Source organism: Saccopteryx leptura, chromosome 5 (genome assembly GCF_036850995.1).
Source record: "Saccopteryx leptura isolate mSacLep1 chromosome 5, mSacLep1_pri_phased_curated, whole genome shotgun sequence".
NCBI classification, from domain to species: domain Eukaryota; kingdom Metazoa; phylum Chordata; class Mammalia; order Chiroptera; family Emballonuridae; genus Saccopteryx; species Saccopteryx leptura.
Window position 1 is genome coordinate 216,157,422 of NC_089507.1, and position 20,268 is coordinate 216,177,689.

The 20,268-nt window shown below is 57.4% G+C and overlaps 1 protein-coding gene across 1 annotated transcript; it reads right to left on the minus strand.

Moving 5' to 3' along the window:
* Nucleotides 1-705: 705 nt before the first annotated feature.
* SDCBP2 (syndecan binding protein 2) lies at nucleotides 706-15,461 on the minus strand. The gene is made up of 9 exons (XM_066384195.1): nucleotides 15,361-15,461; nucleotides 8,176-8,248; nucleotides 7,510-7,585; nucleotides 6,342-6,442; nucleotides 4,078-4,236; nucleotides 3,301-3,476; nucleotides 3,036-3,207; nucleotides 1,650-1,741; nucleotides 706-1,220 (listed from the first exon to the last, which is right to left on the minus strand). Exons 2-9 carry the CDS (start codon nucleotides 8,227-8,229, stop codon nucleotides 1,166-1,168), a joined length of 885 nt encoding a protein of 294 aa, XP_066240292.1. The 5' UTR covers nucleotides 8,230-8,248; nucleotides 15,361-15,461; the 3' UTR covers nucleotides 706-1,165.
* Between the last annotated feature and the right edge of the window lie 4,807 nt (nucleotides 15,462-20,268).

Below are 20,268 nucleotides of genomic sequence, written 5' to 3' on the forward strand. Positions count from 1 at the left end.
GTGCGCTCTGATAGGCCGCCCTCCCCCTTGGCAGAATTAAGGGGGTCCGGGCAGGGGGAGGGGATTCACTCTGTCTCCTTTGTCCTGTTGTTCAGCAGAGCTGTGTCCCTGCAGCAGACAGCTCCGAATTAAAGCATGAAACACGCAAGCCTGCTTTCGTTACATCTCTCCTTTTTTCCGGAGGGGGTGGGGCAGTGGCGTGCACCCCGGAGGAAGCCAAGAGGCAGAGAGGTCTGTTTCCAAGGTCAAGGGCATTAAGACAGCTGTGTGCTGGTTCAGCCCCGCTGTGCAGCCGCTGGGGCCCAGAGCCCTTGTGGGGGTCAAAGGATCTGGAAGCATCTCCCCTGGTGGCCCAGGGTGTCAGACCCTGTGAGTACACTGCGTTCCTCCCGCCGGCCCAAGGAGGGAGTTCTCACCCATTCCGCAGCGCGGAGGCTGTCCGCGGCCAGTGAGCAGGGGCTCTCAGAAGCCAGCGCCCCTGTTCCCGAGTCCCACGCGGGCCCCTCCCTCGCGCCGTCCCTCCACCGACTGGCAGGCCGCGTGAGACTCTGGCAGAGCTAAAGCACTGCTCTCCGCGGCAACGTGTCAAAGAGGCCTTGGTCTGATGACCACTTGAGAGGAAACCAGCCCGGGACACGTCGGGGGGCTGGACCCGGGCAACTTTCAGTTACTTTTGAGGACGGAATTTTTTTTAATTTAAAACCAAAGCTTTATTCAAAAGACAGCGCGGTATTACAACTATGTACAGTTCTGTGACAAAAGATCGAGTGACGGAGAAAGACACACTTCTCACGAAGGAAGGAGTCTTGTTCTCTCAGTATGTGCGACTGTTTCCTCTGCTAGAGTCAACATCTGGAGAGGGACCCGGCCGCGACTTCAAGAAGTGTCCTTGCCGGCCTGCCTGCGTCCTCAGCGTTTAAATCGGCACCGAGCTGGGCTGCTCGTGGGCCCGGCCCCTGCCTCAGTCCAGGCCAGAGTCTGAGGCTCCAAGGAGGCCTGAGCTCTAAGTAGCAGACGATGTGATCGGATGTCACCCCACCTGGGACACAGGCCCTCAGTCAAGACATTCCCTGCTCCCGGGAGGCAGGCCTCTGAAACTTGTCATCCTGGAGGACTGTCCTTTCCCCACAGGAGGGAGGGAGGGCTGAGATGCCCTCCTGTGACCTCAGACGTCTGGGATGGAGTGGTCCATGGTGTGGTGGAGCAGAGTCGGGGACAACCTAGGGACAGCAATGACAGTGGCCAAAGCTGGCAGTGCCCACCCTCCTCCCTCGCAGCCCGTGCCTCCCATGGGAGCCTTCGCTTTTATGTGGAAGACTTTGATGTCACCAGACGCCACCAGACACCCTGAAGGGGGGGGGGGACCTGAAGCCGGACTGCGCACTGTGGGGACCTTGAGGGAAGCCGGGGCAGTGGAGAAGGGGGGTTGGGAGGACAAAGGAGGGGACCAGCCGGTGCAGCGGAGGAGGGGGGGTTAGGGGGAGAAAGGAGGGGACCAGCTGGGGCAGCGGAGGAGGGGGGGTTAGGGGGGGAAAGGAGGGGACCAGCCGGGGCAGCGGAGAAGGGGGGGTTGGGGGGGGGAAGGAGAGGACCAGCCGGGGCAGCGGAGAAGGGGGGGTTGGGGGGAGAAAGGAGGGGACCAGCCTTACTTTTTGACCATGTGCTCGTAGATGATGGTTGGGATGACCGTCAGGGTGACAACATTCCCGGCCATGGCCAGGATCTCCGTGACCTCTTTGTTCTAGAGGGGAGGCGAGTGAGTAGTCACCCCGGGGGCCAGAGCCAGCTCTGCAGGCCACTCTGGGGGGCAGTCAGCGTGGCCCCTGCTGGAGGACGCCGTGGACCCCTGACTGCAGGGGAGAGTCCCCTGCAGACACCCGGATGAGGCCTTGCTTGAGTGCAAATGCGCCCCCCGCCCAGGATGCCCTGGGTAAATGACGCCTGCCACTCCCCACCGTCACCTCGAGGACCAGGCACGTGGGCCTGACACATAACAGAGCTTTACAAACGTTACTGCTCTCCTCCCCTGCCCCCCGCAGGGGCCCCGGGAATCTCTCCAAGCCACATCTTCTACCCCAGCTCCCCAGCCCCAGTCACCCCAGTCACACTCAGGGTCTGGCCCCAAAGCGGGGAGACACAAACCACGTGGCGGGGTACATGAGGGGCACCCGCTGGGCCCCGGCTGGCCGGCCAGCCTGAGCTAAGCCCTCATGGGAGCTTCTTAGCATCTTGTTCACCAGTAAAAAGAGAAAGGTCTGCGGCAGTCGTCGGGGCCCTGCTGAGCACGAGAAACGGAGGTCCCCAGGCAGAGTGTGCCTAGCGGGTCGAGAGCTGAACCCACGGCCACCGTAGAGCCTCCGGCCCTCGCGCCAAGACCAGGGACCTTGTCCTGACTCGCATCTCAAACTCGGCTGTGATTCCTTAGTTGTTCCAGGGTAAATGGGAGAAGGCGTGCCCGACAGGACCAGTGGCTGCCGCAGAGCGGAAGTAGATCAACTTTGAACAGATACAAGGAGTAGCTGTCCCGAGCCACTCGGGAAGGGGACAGGCCGGGTGCTCGGGGCCTCAGCACACTGTGGTTTGGCAGGGTAACCGGGGAGTCCGTCACCGAGCCTTGTGCCATCAGAGAGGAGAGGACCGGCAGCCCCTGTCGAATGACCGTCCCCCGGCAGCTGAGATCAAGGAGCTGTCACACTCCGAAAGGGTGAATTCACTAGCATGTACCGCACAAAGTAGGGAGGTGTTCGCACACACAGCCAGGAGCCGCCCGGGCTCCGGTGTCCTCTCACCGGCCACCACACCCCCTCTCTCTGTCACACCTCTGGCCTATGGGTTAGCGTCCATAGCTGATACTGACTGAGCACTTACTCTGTGCCCAAAGTTCCATGTACTTAACCATCTTATTGAATCCTCGCAGCCACCTTAGGATGAAGAACCGGAGGCTCGGAGGGGGACCGCAGCCCGCCCACACACGTGGACCGCCCCCACCCTTCCGGCGGTCTCCCCGCCCCCGAACTTCCGGGGCGGGGCCCTACCTTCAGCCCGATGACGTTCTGCCCGTTCACTTCGCACACGTAGTGGTTGGTGAGGAGCCCGTTGCGGGCCGCGGAGCTCCCCTTGACTACGGAGACCACCTTCCCCTTCTTGATGACGAAGCCAACGTGGCCGCTGCTGTCCTTGTGCATGGTGACAGTCCTCTGGAACGGCCTGCCGGGAAGGGACAGTGAACAAGACCCTGGGACGCAGCCCGAGGCGAACAGAGAGAGAGAGGCCCGTGCGTGCGACGGGCCGGCGACTCACCTGTCCCGGACGACCATGACGATCTTCTCGGCCGACGCCCTCTTCACCGCCCGGTGGGCCTTGTCGGTGCTCCACCCGGCGCAGTCGCGCCCGTCGATCTGCAGGATCTGGTCCCCGAACCGCAGCCCCACCAGGGACGCGGGGGTGTTGGCCTGGACCAGCTGCACAAAGAGCCCCTAGGAGAGGCAGGGCCCCGGTCAGCTCCCCTCACCCGGAGCCCGGGGCCCTCCTTCCTGACCCTCCGGGGGGCCTCCGTGATACAGACACTCCAGCTCTGCGGGCAGGCACACTGGTCACCCCGTTTTCCCAGGGAGGAAACTCCCCAGGCCACGCAGCTAGGGAGCAGCCCAGGCAGAACTTCAACCCTGGCTAGAGGCTGTACCCTCCACCACTGGGCTGCACAGCCTCTGACAAAGGCCCCACAGAGGTCCCTGTGCACTGGGAGACAAGGGGGAGGGAGGCTCTGAGCGGCAGGAGCCCACGAGAGGCAGGTGGGAGGTGCCCCCTGCAATCCAGCGCCAGCCCTTGGGTCTTGGGAGAGGGGGTTGAGGGGAGGCCCCTGGGCTTGGGGACCCAGGTGAGCCCTGCTCCCAGCATGATCCGCGCCTTCCTCACTGTGGACGACCCCCACCCCCACCCAGCGCTGCCCTCCGGCTGGCTGCTGGGCTGTGTGTGTGTTCAGCCAAAGCCCCTAGGGCGCCAAGGTGCCAGGAGCTGCTTAGGGGGCGCTGCCCAGCACGTGCGCCCCCCTCTGCCAGCCCCTGCCCCCAGCCCCACCTTGTCGATGGACCGCAGCCGCAGCCCCGTCTTGCCACGTTCGTCCTTGCACAGATGGATCTCACGCACCCCGGGCTTGATCTCCGCACGCCGTGCACCCAGGCTGTTCCCGGACACCGGCGCCACCACCTGGCCCGGCAAGGGGCCCGAGGCCACCGTCTGCAGACACAGGAGGAGAGGGTCAGCGGGCCCCCGCGGCCTCAGAAGGACGCAGAAAGGAGCATAGAATCGTCCCTGGGGCATCTCCTATCCCACCCGCGGATCACACACACTTCTCTGCCTGGAGCCGAGAAAGGGACATGACTCCATGGGGCCACTAGAGGGCGCCAAAGTCCACGCCCTGAAAAACAGCCAGGAAATTGGGGGAAGAGGAAGGTTAGAGTCGGAAAAGAAGCCCTCGTTCTCCAAGGCTAATAATTAATAACAGGAAAAGACTCCTTTAGAAGTCACGTAAATATAAAAGAAATATTTCACAGCAATCATGAGCAATGGAGAAAGAGGAGCTCGATTTGATTTTTGTCTGGGAAAAAAAAAATTAAGCTGGAAGTGTGCAAATGAATGAATCCAGAACAAGTCAAGACATCCAAGCATGCCACTGCTATTAAATAGAGTACTGGAAGCACTAGCCAGAGCAATAAGGCAAGAAAAAGAAATAAAAAGGCATACGGGTTGGGAAAAGAAGAAATAAAAGCGTCCCTACCTGAGATGACATTATGGCCTCCTAGAAAATTCTAAGGAATCTACGAACAAACTCTGAGAACTAATAAGCAAGTTCAGCAAGGTCACAGGAAACAGGATCAGCAGCATACAGAGATCCCGTGTACTTCAATATGCTAACAACCAACACGTAGAAACCTAAATTAAAAATACAGTCCCACGAGGATCACTCAAAAACAAATGCTTATCAATTGTAAATCTAACAGAAACACACTTAGGAACTGTATGCCGAGAATCACAAAACACGGGTCAAAGATATCAAAGAAGATCTAAGTAAATGGAGCGCTGTTCTGTTAGTCATGGATTGGAAGAACATAGTCAAGCTGACAAGTGTCCCCAAATTGATAATACAGGTTTAATGTCATTTGTGTCAAAATCCCTGGATGATGTTTTCTAGATTTAGGCAAGGTGAATCTGAACTTTATATGAAAAGGCAAAGGAACCAGAATAGCTAAAACTATCCCAAAAAGAGGAAGAAAGAGGGAAGACACAACTCAACCAAGTTTCAAGACCTGTTCTACAGCTACAGTGATCCAGACGGGTGTGGGACGGGCGGAGGGACGGGCCCACAATGGAACAGAACAGAGAATCCAGAAAGCGCCTCCAATGTGGGGGCCAATCGCGTTTTCACAGAGATGCCAGAGAATTTTAGGGGAGAGAGAAGAGTCTTTCCTGCAGATGGTGCAGGAGCCACTCGGACACCCACAGGCAAAAATATGAACCTCGGCTTAACACCTCACACAAAAGTGAACTCAAATGACATCATCCCTTTGAATGTAGAACATAAAAAACGATCATGGTTTTAGAAGAAAATGAAGGGGGAAAAAATATCTTCAGGACCTAGGGCTTAGTGAACCCCTCTTAGGAGAGCAAAGCATGGCCCAGAAAAGAAAAGAAAAAATATCCACAAATTGAACCGCATCAAAATGAATAAACGTTTTGCTCTGCAAGAGACCGTTTGGATTGGACGGAAAGAGAGGCTGTCCGCTGGGAGAAAATATTCACAAACCGTGCACCGCAGGAAGGACTCTAGAACAGAGAGCTCTCGGCACTCGACTTGAAAAAGCAAACAGTCCGTGCCTGACCAGGCGATGGCGCAGTGGATAGAGAGTCGGACTAGGATGCCGAGGACCCAGGTTTGAGACCCCAAGGTTGCCAGCTTGAGCACGGGCTCATCTGGCTTGAGCAAAAAAAAAAGCTCACCAGCTTGGACCCAAGGTCGCTGGCTTGAGCAAGGGGTTACTCGGTCTGCTGAAGGCCCGCGGTCAAGGCACATATGAGAAAGCAATCAATGAACAGCTAAGGTGTTGCAACAAAAAACTGATGATTGATGCTTCTCATCTCTCTCTCTGTTCCTGTCTGTCTGTCCCTACCTATTCCTCTCTCTGACTCTCTCTGTCCCTGTAAAAAAAAAGCAAACAGAATTCCGTACAGCTCAGCACGGAGGGCGCCACCAGGAAACGGCCACAGGAAGGCTTAAACGCCAAGACCAAGGCCTGGGGAGAGGCTGGACCTTCTGCCGCGTCAGACAAGAGGCGGTAACTTACACCGGCACCGTCTGGGAGCTGGAGCAGGTTCTGCTGGACTTCTTGGCTGGAGAGGGAAAGGCCCATATAATTTTCCAGTTCTTCCAGGTTTGGGTACAAAACTGATGGGAAGGGGAGGAGGAAGAAGAAAGGTGTTACTCAAGGGCAGAGCTTGGCCTCACCTGCCTGGCCCCCACGGGCCCCCTCACGTCTAAGAAACAGGGCCTGGGAGTGCGGCTTATCGGCGAGGACGCTGTGTCCGGGGAATGCGGGCGCTGTGGGAGTGGGAGCAGGGACACTCGCCGGTGGTGTGGTCCTCTCCTCCGATGCTCTGAGGGCCAGGGGTTTGCCCTCCCCCAGGAGCAGCCTGGGACACCGTAGTCCCTCGTGGACCACTTTGGTGATGAGCTCAGTGGACTTTCCTTGGCACTGGCCAGACATCCAACCCAAGTTCAGGCTGGCGCAGAGACCGGGGGGCCCGCTGTTAAGAAGCGCACAGCCGGTGGGAGGTGGGTACCTGGCCCGAAGGCAGCTCGGGGGGCAGTGTGCCCGGTGAGGAGGGACAGAGTTGGGCCTGAGTTCAAGTTTGCTGCCACAAAACCTGAATCAAGCCTGCCAATGGGCCTGACCAGGCGGTGGCGCAGTGGATAGAGTGTCGGACTAGGATACAGAGGACCCAGGTTCGAGACCCCGACGGCTCCAGTTTGAGCGCGGGCTCATCTGGTTTGAGCAAAATCCCACCAGCTTGAGCCCAAGGTCACTGACTCCAGCAAGGGGTTACTCGGTCTGCTGAAGGCCTGCGGTCAAGGCACATATGAGAAAGCAATCAATGAACAACTAAGGTGTTGCAACGTGCAATGAAAAACTAATGATTGATGCTTCTCATCCCTCTCCGTTCCTGTCTGTCTGTCTGTCCCTGTCTATCCCTCTCTCTGACTCACTGTCTCTGTAAAAAATAAAAAAAAAAACAAACAAAAAAAAAAAACTGCCAATGGCCACCAGGAACACCCTGGGCCCCTCAGGCAGCACACAGACGGGGATGGCCCCAAGTCGGGGAAGGGAGTTGCCCTCGCCTGAGCGGCAGTGCTCTCCACGTCCCCCTGGAAGCGTCAGCAGGCTCGAGACCGGCTCTCAGAAATGGCTAGAAGAGGTCACTCTCGGTCAGGGGCACCCCGCCCCGCTCACCCACCTGAAGGCTGGGGGACAGCTGGCACCGGCGACGGTGCGGGCAGGGTGGGCATCTTGGGCGTGGCTCTGGTCTGGGCCTGGGGAAAGGTGGAGGGGGTGCTGGTCAGCTATGTCTGGGACCCCCACCCCGGAACCCTTGGGACCTGGGAGACAGGGCGTTACATATGCTAGTGGGCCTGGGGGGGGGGGTGTCATGAACCTTCAAGGTCACGGGTCAATGTGGGCTCTGAAGACGTCACGTGTCCAGGGAAGGTTCATGGTCGTTCTCTGCGAGCCACACACTGTCATGACCCACTTCCTCCCCGAGGCAGCCCCCACTCAGAGGCCCAGCTCCCAGACGAGCTCTCTGTTGGGAAGTCCCAGATTCTCAAAACCCACTGGGACCGTCGATGGGGTGGAAGAGGCGAGGGGCTCACGGGGGCCGAGCAGGCCCAGCGCCCACCCTGCAGCGTGGGGTGGACACAGCGGGCCCCAGAGAGGCCTGTCCACAGCTGGCCTTTTCCGTTCCTGCCGTAACCCCACTGCCTTGGCCTCTGGCCACCTGCCCTGCCCGCACGCCCGGGGCCCTCACCACCCGCCATTTTCCAAGACAAGCCTCCCTTGGTCACCCCGGGGTGACCCTGGAGGCTCTATCGGAGGTCCAGGCTAACGAGGGCCTGGGGCTCACCTGAATGGCGTGGTCCACCTTCAAGTCCTCCAGAGATGGATACAGGGCAGACATGGCTGTTCCTTGGGACACCCTGCAGGGCACAGAGGGTGAGGAGGGGGGAGAAGAGGCACGGACACCACCTCCCGTCCACGTGTGCGCTCAGCACTCTCAGGACGAGAAAGGTAACGGGAAGGCATGATCTCCCCCCCCATTGTGGGAATGGGGGGTTGGGGTCTGCACCCAATTCTGTGTGGTCCCCAAGCTTGTGGTCTCTAACCTTGCGCAAGTCCATCCCACCACCTTCCATTGAGTCTGGGCTTTAGAACCCGGGCCCAAGAGACCGCCCGGGACATGCAGGCCAGGAAACGCAGGACTAGGGCCCTGTTTTCTCTGCCCTGTTTCAAAAGTCAGACATGCCATGAGACCTCAATCCAACCCAGCAGGTGCGTCGTGAGTATCTGCTCCATGCGGCCCCTGTGAGGGGTTTGCAAAGCCTTGTTCCACAGCTACACGGAATTTGGTCTGGTGTCAAGCGGGCGGGGACTGCGTATTTGGACAGAAAGGCGGTAAGCCCTGTAGAGTCCTGTCCCCACTCCCCACAGCCCTTTTCTCCTCTGGGTGTTCGAGTCACTCCTGTATAACAGCCGTTTCCAGGGCCGATCTTGGCCACCGTGAAGCATGACCAATAGACATTCTTAAAAACAGGCACACAAACTGTAGCACGGTTTAAAAGCTCAACACAACCTTGCTCCTAAGGGAGGGGTGATGAGGGTTTGGGGGAGCACTATGCACGTTTACGAAGTACCCTCTAATCCCCCGGAGGAGACTCAGTAGGGCCTGTGAGCACGGGACCCAGAGAAACTCAAAGGACTTGCAAGGGACACTTTGTTTCCTTCCTAGATGAGATGAGCGGGCGCGGCTCCTGTTAGATCCTTGGGTAAGTCCAGTGTCCCAGTCTCCGGAACTTTGCGTGTTACTCCCTCTCTCCGGAATGCCCTGCCGCCCCTTCTGCTCCCTGCCTGGCTAACTCCTCCTCATTTGCAAGTCCCAGACCCAGAGCACTCCTCTTTCAGGAAGCCTGCCTTGATTTGTGCTCTCTCCCCACCCCCACCCCACTGCACGTCCTTCCTCTTGCTGATCCTCCGCCATCCCTGCAGTTGCCTCTTGTCCATCCACCTGGTTGGATTGGGAGTTCCGAAAGGGTCCGAGAACGGGGCCTTCCCTTTGCTGCGTGCGGAACCGCCGGCCCCGAGCGGGGACACTCGCTCCGTGATGTTGCCATAAGCAACACATTGGGCCTGGGCTCCCGCTTCTCTCCTGTAAAGCCAAGCTCTTATGTCCCAAGAACACGCGCCTTCCTAGGCTGGAAACCAGGCTCAGGGCTCCCAAGCGTGTTCTGTTCCCCTCTCAACAGTCTAGTTAGTTGTTTTTTTTATTTGAATTAGCGCCGACATTTCAAAATACGGAAATATAAAATTCTTCCCTTCTAATTGTATTGAGAAGCATAAATATATTTGGCCAGCAACGCTCAGCCGGGGCCAAGCCACAGCCTGCTCCCGGCTTTCCTGTTTTCCTGGGGCCCATCTGCTTGGCTCCTGGGGGGCAGGCAGTCCCCGATTCTTGCGCTAGCCCCGGCTTTGGGGGCAGGAATGATCGCTGCACGAGGCCAGAGATTGTCCTGGGGGAGAGAGAGACTGACTCTGACCTCCTTCAGACCAGCCCGGGGGACCCCTCTGCCCGGGGCACACACTGGGAGATTTCTGATCTTCGGACAGTCCTCAGCAGGTGCCAAAGCCCTGCCCGCCACCAGGTTCACACACGAACGGCACATGTGGAAACGAGAGGCCACCTCTGCCCTGCTTCCTCCGACGCAGGGCGGCTTTATTTTTAGCAGCTGTCCTCTGGGAGAGAGCAGAACCAGAAATCCACTTCCTGGAAGTCACTCCCAAGCCGGGACCACACCACCCTCTCTCCGTTTCTGTGACCCTTGCAATACCGCCATCAGCTCTGGGTCCCAGCTCCGTGTTGGGCTCTGGGCGGAGTCAAGAAGCAAGTGTCCCCTGCCTTTTAGTGGTTCATGATACCGTGGGAACGACCCCCCACCAGCAAATATACCCTGTGTCCCATTCCAGCGTCTATCTGGTCATTCAGATTCATTCACTGGAGTGTGTACTGTGTTCCCCGGGGCTCGCGGACCTGTTTCCATCACGCCGGTCCCTCTGCTAGGCATACCGTCCTTCTCTGCCCGGTGCTCTCTCAAGGCTCAGCTCAAATGCCACTTACTGCTTTGTTTTTTCAGGTCCTGGGACCCTCTGCTAGGGAGCTGGGTCTTCTTTTGTCCCCTCACCCTGACTTGTCCTGCCTCTATTGTCAAGATGTTTATCACATTAGATGATTACTACCTGAGAATGTTCGCGTACTGGACGCCAACCTCAGAAGGGCAGGGACGTTGTCCTGCACACCACACTATGCTCCCCACCAAAAGCGTCCAGCACGTGAATGCTGGCCAAAAAAAGGGGGGGAGAATTATTTGACCGATCAAACCAGTGGTTTTCCAAAGACCAGAGTGGAAACTTGTGTGGGCAATTTTGTGTGTCACAAGACTGAGGGGACACAACCAGCCTTTAGGAAGCAGGAAGCAGAGATCTGGGCCTATTGCAATGCATAGATTTAATTCACAACAAATTGTTTTCTGTCCTGCAAGCTTTTCCATATCCTACAAACCTTCAGGTAGAAAGAACGCCTGTTTATGATGTTTTCTACACACATGCAGTTCACTTCCCCCTGGTTTCAATATGGAATATATTATCCAGAAATGCACAGCAGGTCAATGGAAGGAAGTCATATTTCGTTTTGTTCACCGTTTCTGGAAAATCACGGTCGCCCCTTCTCATCGCAGGTTAGTCACCAGAACACACCACTCCCCAAAGTGTCTGCATTTATAAGCTGTCACAGTGACGCCACGCCTGTGTACAAATACATTTAGCTTTCGACTTACGATGTCAAATATAAAGGGTGGGCAAATCCAGTCGAATAGTGCGCTTTATTAAACCCAAACTGAAATCATTGGGGACAGCATGATCGAGTGCGATCTCGTCTGCGCTTCCACACAGTGCAATGCGTATTCTCTTATTGTAAGTTACTTGCATGGCCTTCATTTCTCCTTTGTAACAAGACAGGGCAGCCTGTCGATTGTTGTACCCAGAGGAAATGGCCGGGAGTGGACGAGCCCACCCCCCATCTTCTCAGCCTCAATTCCCTCCCATTTTGTTCAATGGGAGCGGCCAAGCGCAAACTTCATGCACCGGACAAAGCCCCAACGATCCCTCCTTAGGTCTATTTCCACCCAGGGATCAGTTTCCCTATCTGTCTGACGATCTCCCAACCCCTCAGCCTCCCAGCCACGCATCCTTCAGAATCCGGCCGGAAGCGACCTCTCCCGGTTGCTAAGGGCTACGCCGACTGCCCAGAGGCCCCGCCAGGCCGCTAGGGGGCGCTGCGGCGTCTAGGGCGCATGCGTCTCCCCTCACCCTGGCCGGCGCGCGTCTCGGGACGACTCCCAGAATGCCCTGCGGCGGCGGGGTGCAAAAATGGCTGCTCCCTAGCGGCACGCGTTGTTCCCGTGGTGGGGTTACTATCCTCCACTCGGCCTCCTCTCGCTTTCTTCAAGGCGCCCTTAGCAGGCGCTGGCGTCCACCAAGAGAGATCAGGTAAAGCAGCAGACTGAGGGAGAGGAAGGCTCGGCCAGGCCCCGCGGGCTGTCTTTATCGGGCTGGAGCCTGCGCAGGTCCAAGCGAGCTTTAATGGGGCTGGTGCCCCTTGGCCTCTGACCCCTGAGGGCCATTTCTGGCCCGCGAAGGAGGAAGGTGCAGTTGAGACGCGCACTGGTGACAAGATTCTGTGCTAGGTTGGCAGCCGTGGCAGAGGAGGCGGGCAAAGGCGACACGCCTGCGTCTCTGGCGGCGCGTTGCTCGCACAGGAAAGGTGGCCGCCCCTTCGTGACGTCACCGCCCCGCCCACTCTCCCCGGGTTCCGGCCGGGCTCTGCCTTCTGATCCCAGAGCTGAGCTGCAAGTGCCCCTACCCCACTCCGCACAGGTGCATCTTGAGGTCTCAGCCCGGGTGACTGAGTGATGTGAGCCCCTGCTGCCCCGGGTGGGGTAGGGGGACTCGTGCTGGGCCGAGCAGGTCAGCAGAATTGGACCCACTGCTCATGATAAAAGGGGTTCAGGCACTGGCGGCTAAAGGTGCAGGACAAAAGGCTAGGGTGACGAGGAGGAAGGCCTCTTGGAGGGAGGGAAGAAGGAGACCGTGAGAAGACTGTGAAAGTAGGGAGGGTTCAGGAGGGTGGGCGCGGAGTGTGCTCCTCCAGGGATAGGGAGGCCCGGGCCTGAGGGTCCCGCTGCCCCTGAACTCATTTCCCCCAGCTTTGGTGCCCGTCTACAACAGCCCCGCCAGATCTAACCGGTGGTCTAGGCCAGAATCCTGAGGGTTATCCTCAGCACCTGCTCTGGAAGCCATCGGTACCCAGCTCTTGCCCCGCGGCAACATCTCAGACTTCCAACTTTGTATTCACGTTTCCGCCACCTGCCTCCTGGTACAGCTCCCTTCTCCCCGCACTCGCCTTACGTTTCCTCCATTCCAGACCTGCTCATCCTAAAACTCAACCCTGCTTGTGCGTGCCTTCGAACTTCAGCGGGTGCCATTCACGCCTTTTCCCTTCCCCTTATTCATCTGGCAAACTCTCTCAAGGCTTAAGTTTTCCCCCAGATGCCCACACCCACAGCCTCCGTTCTGTAGACCACAGAATCTTGTATTCAGCTATTCATCGTTCAGCTAACGTTGATTAAGCACCCACTGTGACCAGGGCGTTTTGGGTTGCATTTCTATGGTTCTGTCTTGGTTTGCCTGGCTCCCTCTCTGGTCAAGAATGTTGCTTATTTCTGAATCCCAAGTGCTGGGCCCAGCAGGTGTCCAGTTACCATTTCTCTATTATTATTTTTAATGTATTAATTTTAGAGAGAGAGAGGAAGGGAGAGAGAGACAGGAACATCGATCTGTACCTCTTTGTGCCCTGACTGGGGATCGAACTGGCAACCTCTGCATTTCAGGGCGATGAAATTAATCAAGCTATCCAGCTAGAGCCAGTTCCCATTTCTTAAAGAAGTGGACACGGAGGGAAGAGAAAGCCCAAAAAAGTCCTTTAAGAAAGAAAAAGGAACAAAGAGCCCTGGGTCAAGAAAGGGAGAAAAACATGTCTAATGAGGCAGACCGAGAGTCTGGTTCCTCCACTCGGATGGCGGAAGGGTTTGCTCAGCCCGGGCTGGTGGATTCCAGCAATTAGCCCCTCGGAAGAGAACTCGTCTCCCATAGGGGTTTTCTTCTCCCGCCGCACTTTCCAGAGTTCCTGTCCCTGAACTGCAGTACTTTTTGATACAAGCAGTCATGACGCCCACAACAGATCAGCAGTCGGGTCCTCTGAGCTCAGTGGGGCGGAGAGGGGCCGTCAGCCCCCGTCTTTGGGGACTTGGAGTGAGAACGCTCCACGCTCCCCTGGAACACTTTGTTCCAAAGAGCTGACACCAGGAGACTCCCACTCGTTCTGTGGCCAGCTCATCCTTCCCTTCAGAAGACGGCGTGCAGGGGGCAGCGTGGGCTGGCATGGCGGAGGCATAGCTCCTGGGAGGCCGCATTAGCCCAGGGATACGCACGGTGAGGAGTCGGGAGGGAAGAGGCTGTTGCTAGGCCACCAGCCAGCTCCCCCTCCTCCTCGCGGGGTGTACTGCCTGCTGGAGGAGAGCTGGGGACCCCTGCAGAGGACGCAGGTGCTCCCCAGTCCCGCCCTGGGGGGCGGGGGCGGGAGCACAGACTCGAGGCAGGCGGGGCTGCGTTCAGATTGCTCCCTGTGTCTTGTGAGAACAGGCATGGACAAGTCCCTTGTGAGCGTCCTTTCTTCTTTTGTAATACGGGCAACAACACTTGTGTCACAGAGTCATGTGGAGATGAAAAGAGTCTTAAAAAGAGAAGCTGTATCATGGAAAGCACCTAGCACAGTAGTACCTAGCCCATCCGTGGGACACAGTCATGGTTAGCTGTGCGTTGACCACAGCTGCTGAGCCCCTACATTTGAGCACTGTTCCAGGCACCAGGAATAACGCAGTGAACAAGAGAGACGCCTGCGCTTGAGCAGTGTTAACTCTCCACTGGGGAGAAGTAGATGCTAAGTGCATCTGCCCCTGTTAGGGGTGCAAAGTGGTGGGGAGGACGACTAAGCAGGGGGGGGCGTAGAGTGTCGGGAGGCCGGGGAAGATCCTCACTGCTGGGGCGTGGGGGTGATGGGTGATGAGTAGAAGTCTCAAAGGCAGGGAGGAGCATTCCGGCTGAGGACAGAGCCTCTGCTGTGGTCTTGAGGTAGGGGGTGCCTACTGTATTCAGGGGCCACCTGACCCCTGAGTCTGAAGTTAGTGGTTTGGGGGTACGGGGGAGGTAGCAGGAGAGGGGCCAGGTTCTGGGGGGCTTGTGGGGCATGGCAGGGACTCGCCATTTACCCCGGAGAATTTGGGACAGCAGAGTGACATGGTGTAACTCATTGTAATAGCCCCCCTCTAGCTGATTAGAGAGCAGACTAGAGGGGCGGGGTGGACACAGGGAGCCCGGGAGAGAAGTGACGGTGGTGGGAGCGCTGTCCTTGGTTTGGGCCACTGCCCGTAAGCCGCCCGATGCAGTGCGTGCCCAGCCCATCAGCCTGTCCGAAGCACCTTTCTGGGGACTCTGTTGTGTGGAGGGCACTCACTGGCCCCTTATGTCCCTCATCTCCCTCAGTTCTCCTGACTCGGGACGTTTTCAGTCTCCGAGTGGGGAAGCCGGTTAGAGAGGTTGTTGGTGGGCATGGCTACAGGCAGGTAAGGGAGCACAGAAGCTGAGGCCCTCTCTCAGGCCCTCGTGGGAATCGGCTGCTGCTTGCCTGATTTTCCAGGGACCCACTTCAAGGAGCAAAGTGTGGGTCCCATCCCCTGAGCACCCCCACACCAGTCAGAACTGGCCGGGTCCGTCTTCTGGATAAAGACCTCAGGCCTGGCCTAGGGCTGGGGTCCGAGGAGGAAACCCCAGTTCGCACAGTGGGAGGAGCCTGCCTGGGAAGTCCCGGAGGCTCAGGAGGGGGGAGAACAAACCCCCCTTATCTCATCTGGGGGGGGGGTCTTACCTGCTGGCCAGGAGCTGCTGCAGGTCCTCGTCAGCCGCTGCGGAGAGACTGTTTCCCTCCCTGGAACGTGGTGGCCCTTGTCCCTGCCCTGGAAGGGTGGTGCCCGGCCCTGGTCAGCTGACTCACCCCAGCCTGGGACTGGGGCAGGCCCAGGTGAGTCTCCCTGGCTGGGTAAATAAAGGTTGCCGGCCCACGGGAGGGCGCTGGCCTGAGTCTAGATGTGGAGGTGGAGGTGGACACACAGCTGCTACTGTGGAGGCGGGTTTGGACCAAGACTTACTGGCCTTGAGTCCGATTTGGATTGAACAGCAGTCCTGCTGAACGTGAGGGCAGTTGGACGGGTATCCAGGGTCTTAAAGAACTGTGACCCACCCAGCATCTCCTCTACTAGGAATTTGTTACCAAAAAGTAGACACGTAGGCAATGAGGTTCCAGGGCCCATCACCGTGCTGCTCATAGGGACACCTAGGGATCTCAGATGCCCATCATGGGTCGGGCTGAGGTGTCTGGAGGTCACGCGGCCATCAGTCCTTTAAGGAAGAAGCCGGGAGGGAATGTCCCTGAGATACTGACAAGGTACGGACAAGCCGGTGTCATTACACTCCTTGTGATCTGTTGTCAGCGTTCAGAAGGTGGGGAGTATGTCAGGGAGGACGTGTACTGACACGCTGAAAGTCTGGGTGCTGGAGGGGTGTCTGGTCCAACGTGGTAGGTGCTTGTTTGTTTTTGATCTGAGAGAGAGAGAGAAACTTCAGTTTGCTGTTGCACTTAGCTATGCATTCATCGGTTGACTCTCGTTTGTGCCCTGATGGGGGATTGAACCTGCAACCTTGGTGCATCGGAATGATGCTCTGACCAGCTGGGCTACCAACCCTGGCCTTGTTTTGTTCTGAAGTTAGTCTTTGCTTTGAAAGCTTATGATTTTTGCAAGGAGGAAGCAAATTAGATTTGCTTTAAAAGGGAATTTAGATCGGTTGGCTCCAGCAGGGAGAACTCAGGGACTGTGTGCTGGGGCAGGAGGGTTTGGTATTTTTTAATAGCACATTTTTGGGTGACTTTTACATTTTAAAACATTTGCATGTACTACATATCCCCCAAAAGTAATCATATAAACTTAAATAGAAAGGGGGAGTGGGTTTTCAGCTCCTGGTTGGTTTAGCTGTCTAAGAGGTGCCTGTCACACTGGGTGCCCAGGAAGGGCCTGGAGACCTGTGTGCGGGGCAGGCCCACGCGAATGACACAGGCACCCACACAGGGCGCGGTGCGTGTCAGCGCTGCTCGTCACCGGGCGGGCCCAGGACACAGTCCCCGGGACGAGCCGGGGCGGAGCTGGAGGAGCCGAGCGTGTGGGTCCGGACCGGCTGCTGTTCAGCCCCGTGGAGGAGGTAACCGCTCCCGTCCGAGGAGCTCACAGCTGAGAGCCCCACTCAGGAAACAGCAGGAACAACCACAGGAAAAGCAGTGGCTATTAATTGAGCGCCATGGACCAAAAAGGGGCCACACGCGAACCCCGACAAGCTCGGGCGGCCTGCTTGCACAGCGGCCTTCCGAACTCAGACCAAAAATAACCCGCATGGAAGGTGACCAACTTTTTTTACAATGAAGAGGACAAAAATAAATTGGAAGAAAACAATATCGTAAATAAAAGAAACATTTTATTCATTGCAACAATAATACACTATAATATGATCAATGCATAATAAAACATTTATAATATTTTATATTGTCATTATGCTTGCATGCTTATTAATTTTTAATAATAATTGTAAGAATAAAGTACTCATTTAGATACAAACATGTCACATCACACACAGTGGATCGACTGCATCGATTGAGTACGGACATTTACAGATTAGTCTTCCAATATCAAAAAGGAGGACAGGCCCTGGCCGGTTGGCTCAGCGGTAGAGCGTCGGCCTGGCGTGCGGGGGACCTGGGTTCGATTCCCGGCCAGGGCACATAGGAGAAGCGCCCATTTGCTTCTCCACCCTGCACCCCTCCTTCCTCTCTGTCTCTCTCTTCCCCTCCCGCAGCCAAGGCTCCATTGGAGCAAAGATGGCCCGGGCGCTGGGGATGGCTCCTTGGCCTCTGCCCCAGGCGCTAGAGTGGCTCTGGTCTCGGCAGAGCGACGCCCCGGAGGGGCAGAGCATCGCCCCCTGGTGGGCAGAGCATCGCCCCTGGTGGGCGTGCCGGGTGGATCCCGGTCGGGCACATGCGGGAGTCTGTCTGACTGTCTCTCCCCGTTTCCAGCTTCAGGAAAAAAAAAAAAAAATACAAAAAGGAGGACATGTAGGAGGATACTTTTTGAGGAAGGACAGACTTTACAAAAGAAGGACTGTCCTCCCTAAAGGAGGACTATTGGTCACCTTACCCACATGGGATGAGTTGAACATTCAAATTTCTAACTCTAAGTGGGTAGGGGTGGGGTCACATCCTGGGCCTGTCGCTTCCTGGACACAGCTGTATCTACCTGGTGTGCACCTGTCTGGTCTTTTTGCATCTGAGATAAATACCTTTGCCAAGTCAGTGACCTTGGCCAGACCCCTGGGCGCAGCCGCCGCCCCGGAACAGGAGGTCGTGGAATCGCGCTGTTGTGCTGGCCCCCAGCCACCTCTGTGCTGGGAAGGTTAACTGCCTGTCCTGTGCCCACCGGGTAGAAGAGGGAAGTGTTTGTCTCTGTTCTGCCTTCCTGTCTGGTCCCGGAGCCGGCCCACTGGGCTCCCTCCTGGCTCCTCCATCGACCGCTAGTGGGCTTCCTTCTGTCTCCTTCCATTCTAACGTCTAAAACAATCTGCCATTCTCCGAGCACTTTCTCAACCCATCACAGCGGTCAGTTTGGCTAAAACAAACTCGTAAAGATTGTTCCCTTGCGTCCCGCCCGCAGAGCAGAAGGCTGCCCCAGATGCGGATGCGGGTGTGGCAGGGCATCGGCCCAATGACCCCTTTCATCCCCGGGAGGCAGGTGTGCAGGCACTGTCCCCTTCCTTCCCGGTTCTCCGAGGTCGCGCTCTCTTCTGTGAGATAAATGCCTCTGGAAGCCAAGTGTGTTCACGCCCCAGGGCTGGGCCTCCGGGGCCTGAAGCAGGAAGTAGACCGTGCGAGACAGGCCCACCGTAGGCCAGGTGTTCAAGGCCAAAGGGCTAAACCAAATGACACCCCCACCACACACGTGCACACGCGCGCGCACACACACACACACACACACAGGTGCACACACACACATACGCACACACCTGCAGTTCAGTTAGTCTTAAGACGGAGCCCTCGCCGGGCGGCTCCACTGACTGGAGCGTCGTCCCCAGGTGCCAAGGCGGAGGGTTTGGGCCAGGTCGGGGCACACACAAGAATCCCTGGACGAGTGCGCTGATGGGTGGAGCAGCCAACCACTGTCTCTCCCTCGTTCTAAAGAAAAGAAGATGGAGAGAAAGCAGCCCAGAGGGTAAGGGACTGGCCTGTGGTCGCACAGCTCCTCAGCATAGACCTGGGACGAGGACCAGGCCCCCCACTTCCACACGGGGGCCTCCTCTTGTCCCACGTGTCCTAGCGCCCCCCTCCCTGACCCAGGCCTCCTCCCGCCACCAGGACTGTCTCTCACCAGGCAGGATTGACCTCGAAGGCTTCGGTGTTGGACCTAGTGAAGGGTCAGCGAGGATGGGCTAGGGTCGGGCTGGACTCCCAGACCCGACATCGAGGCCTCCGTGGGGTGCCCACCCTCCCCCCACCATCTATTTCCTTTTCAGCCTTGTCCCCAACACCGCTACGCAGCCAGCCCGGGGTCCCCTTCCCTGGAGCGCCCCCCCTCCCGCCCCCACTCCACCAGCCAGCTCCTCCCCCTCTGAGGGCCGGGTGGAACGTTCCAGTTCACTGTTCGATAGTCATCACCTCGTATCCGCTCCCTGAAGGCAGGGGCTCATCACTAGGTCTACAGGGGCTATTTTCAAAATAAAAATTGGAACCAGCGCTCTGACCAGGATATATTTCTGCTTTCTTAAACTTCGTATCAACCATCTTCAGAAGTTTAAAACCGGGTCTTCAGGATGAGCATACACTCGGAAACTCCCTAACGGGCCCCTGGGCAGGCCTGGGAGTCAGCAGCCTACACCCTGCTGAGCCCGGGGGGCTCAGAGTCCTGGCCCAGTCACGTCTGGGGGCGGGGTGGGGGTGGGGTGTCCTCACCTGAGTTTGGCCCGTGAGACGCAGTCTCTGTGCCACCCGATGGGTGCCCCGTGAGGCAGGGCTTGTCTCAGGGTCTTATCTGTTGGGCCTGGCACCCTGCCGGGCACACAGTAGGCTCTCAGTGAATGTTTACGGAATGGGTAAGTGCCCCTCCTGGGAAAGTCAGTCCCAGTAATAAACTCAACGGCTGACTCATCTGAAAGAGGTGCTGGGTGTCAGACCTGAGTCTCGGCTCTGTGATGTGGCACAAGTTACGAAACCTCTCCGAGCTACAGTGCCCACATCTGCAGTGGGGAGTTCGGGACCTGCTTTACGGGCTTGTCTTGAGGATTAAGTGAATTAGTCACATAGGGCGCCTAGGACACAGCTGGCACTCAGCAAATGCCAGTTTCCGACTTCCTCGTGGAATCAGTCCAGCTGCGAGCCACAAAATCCCGGTGCACGTGAAAATGCTCTTAGCTGAAGAAGGGGCGATGGCCGGTTGCGGGCAGAGAGAGTGCCTGCTCTGCCCTCTGCCCTCCAGGGGTCTGGGTGGTGCGGCATAGCCTGGTCACGTCGCCATGGCTGCCTCTTGACCATGGAACCGTAAGGGGAAGAGGTCCGTTGGTTGGGCTCCTCCATACTGGGTGCGGTGCTGGCCTGGGGCATGGCCCATCCCCCCTCCTGTTCACAGAAGGCCCAGCTCCAGGGAGAGGGGCGTCCTGACCACGAGGAGTGCTCTGACCATGGGGC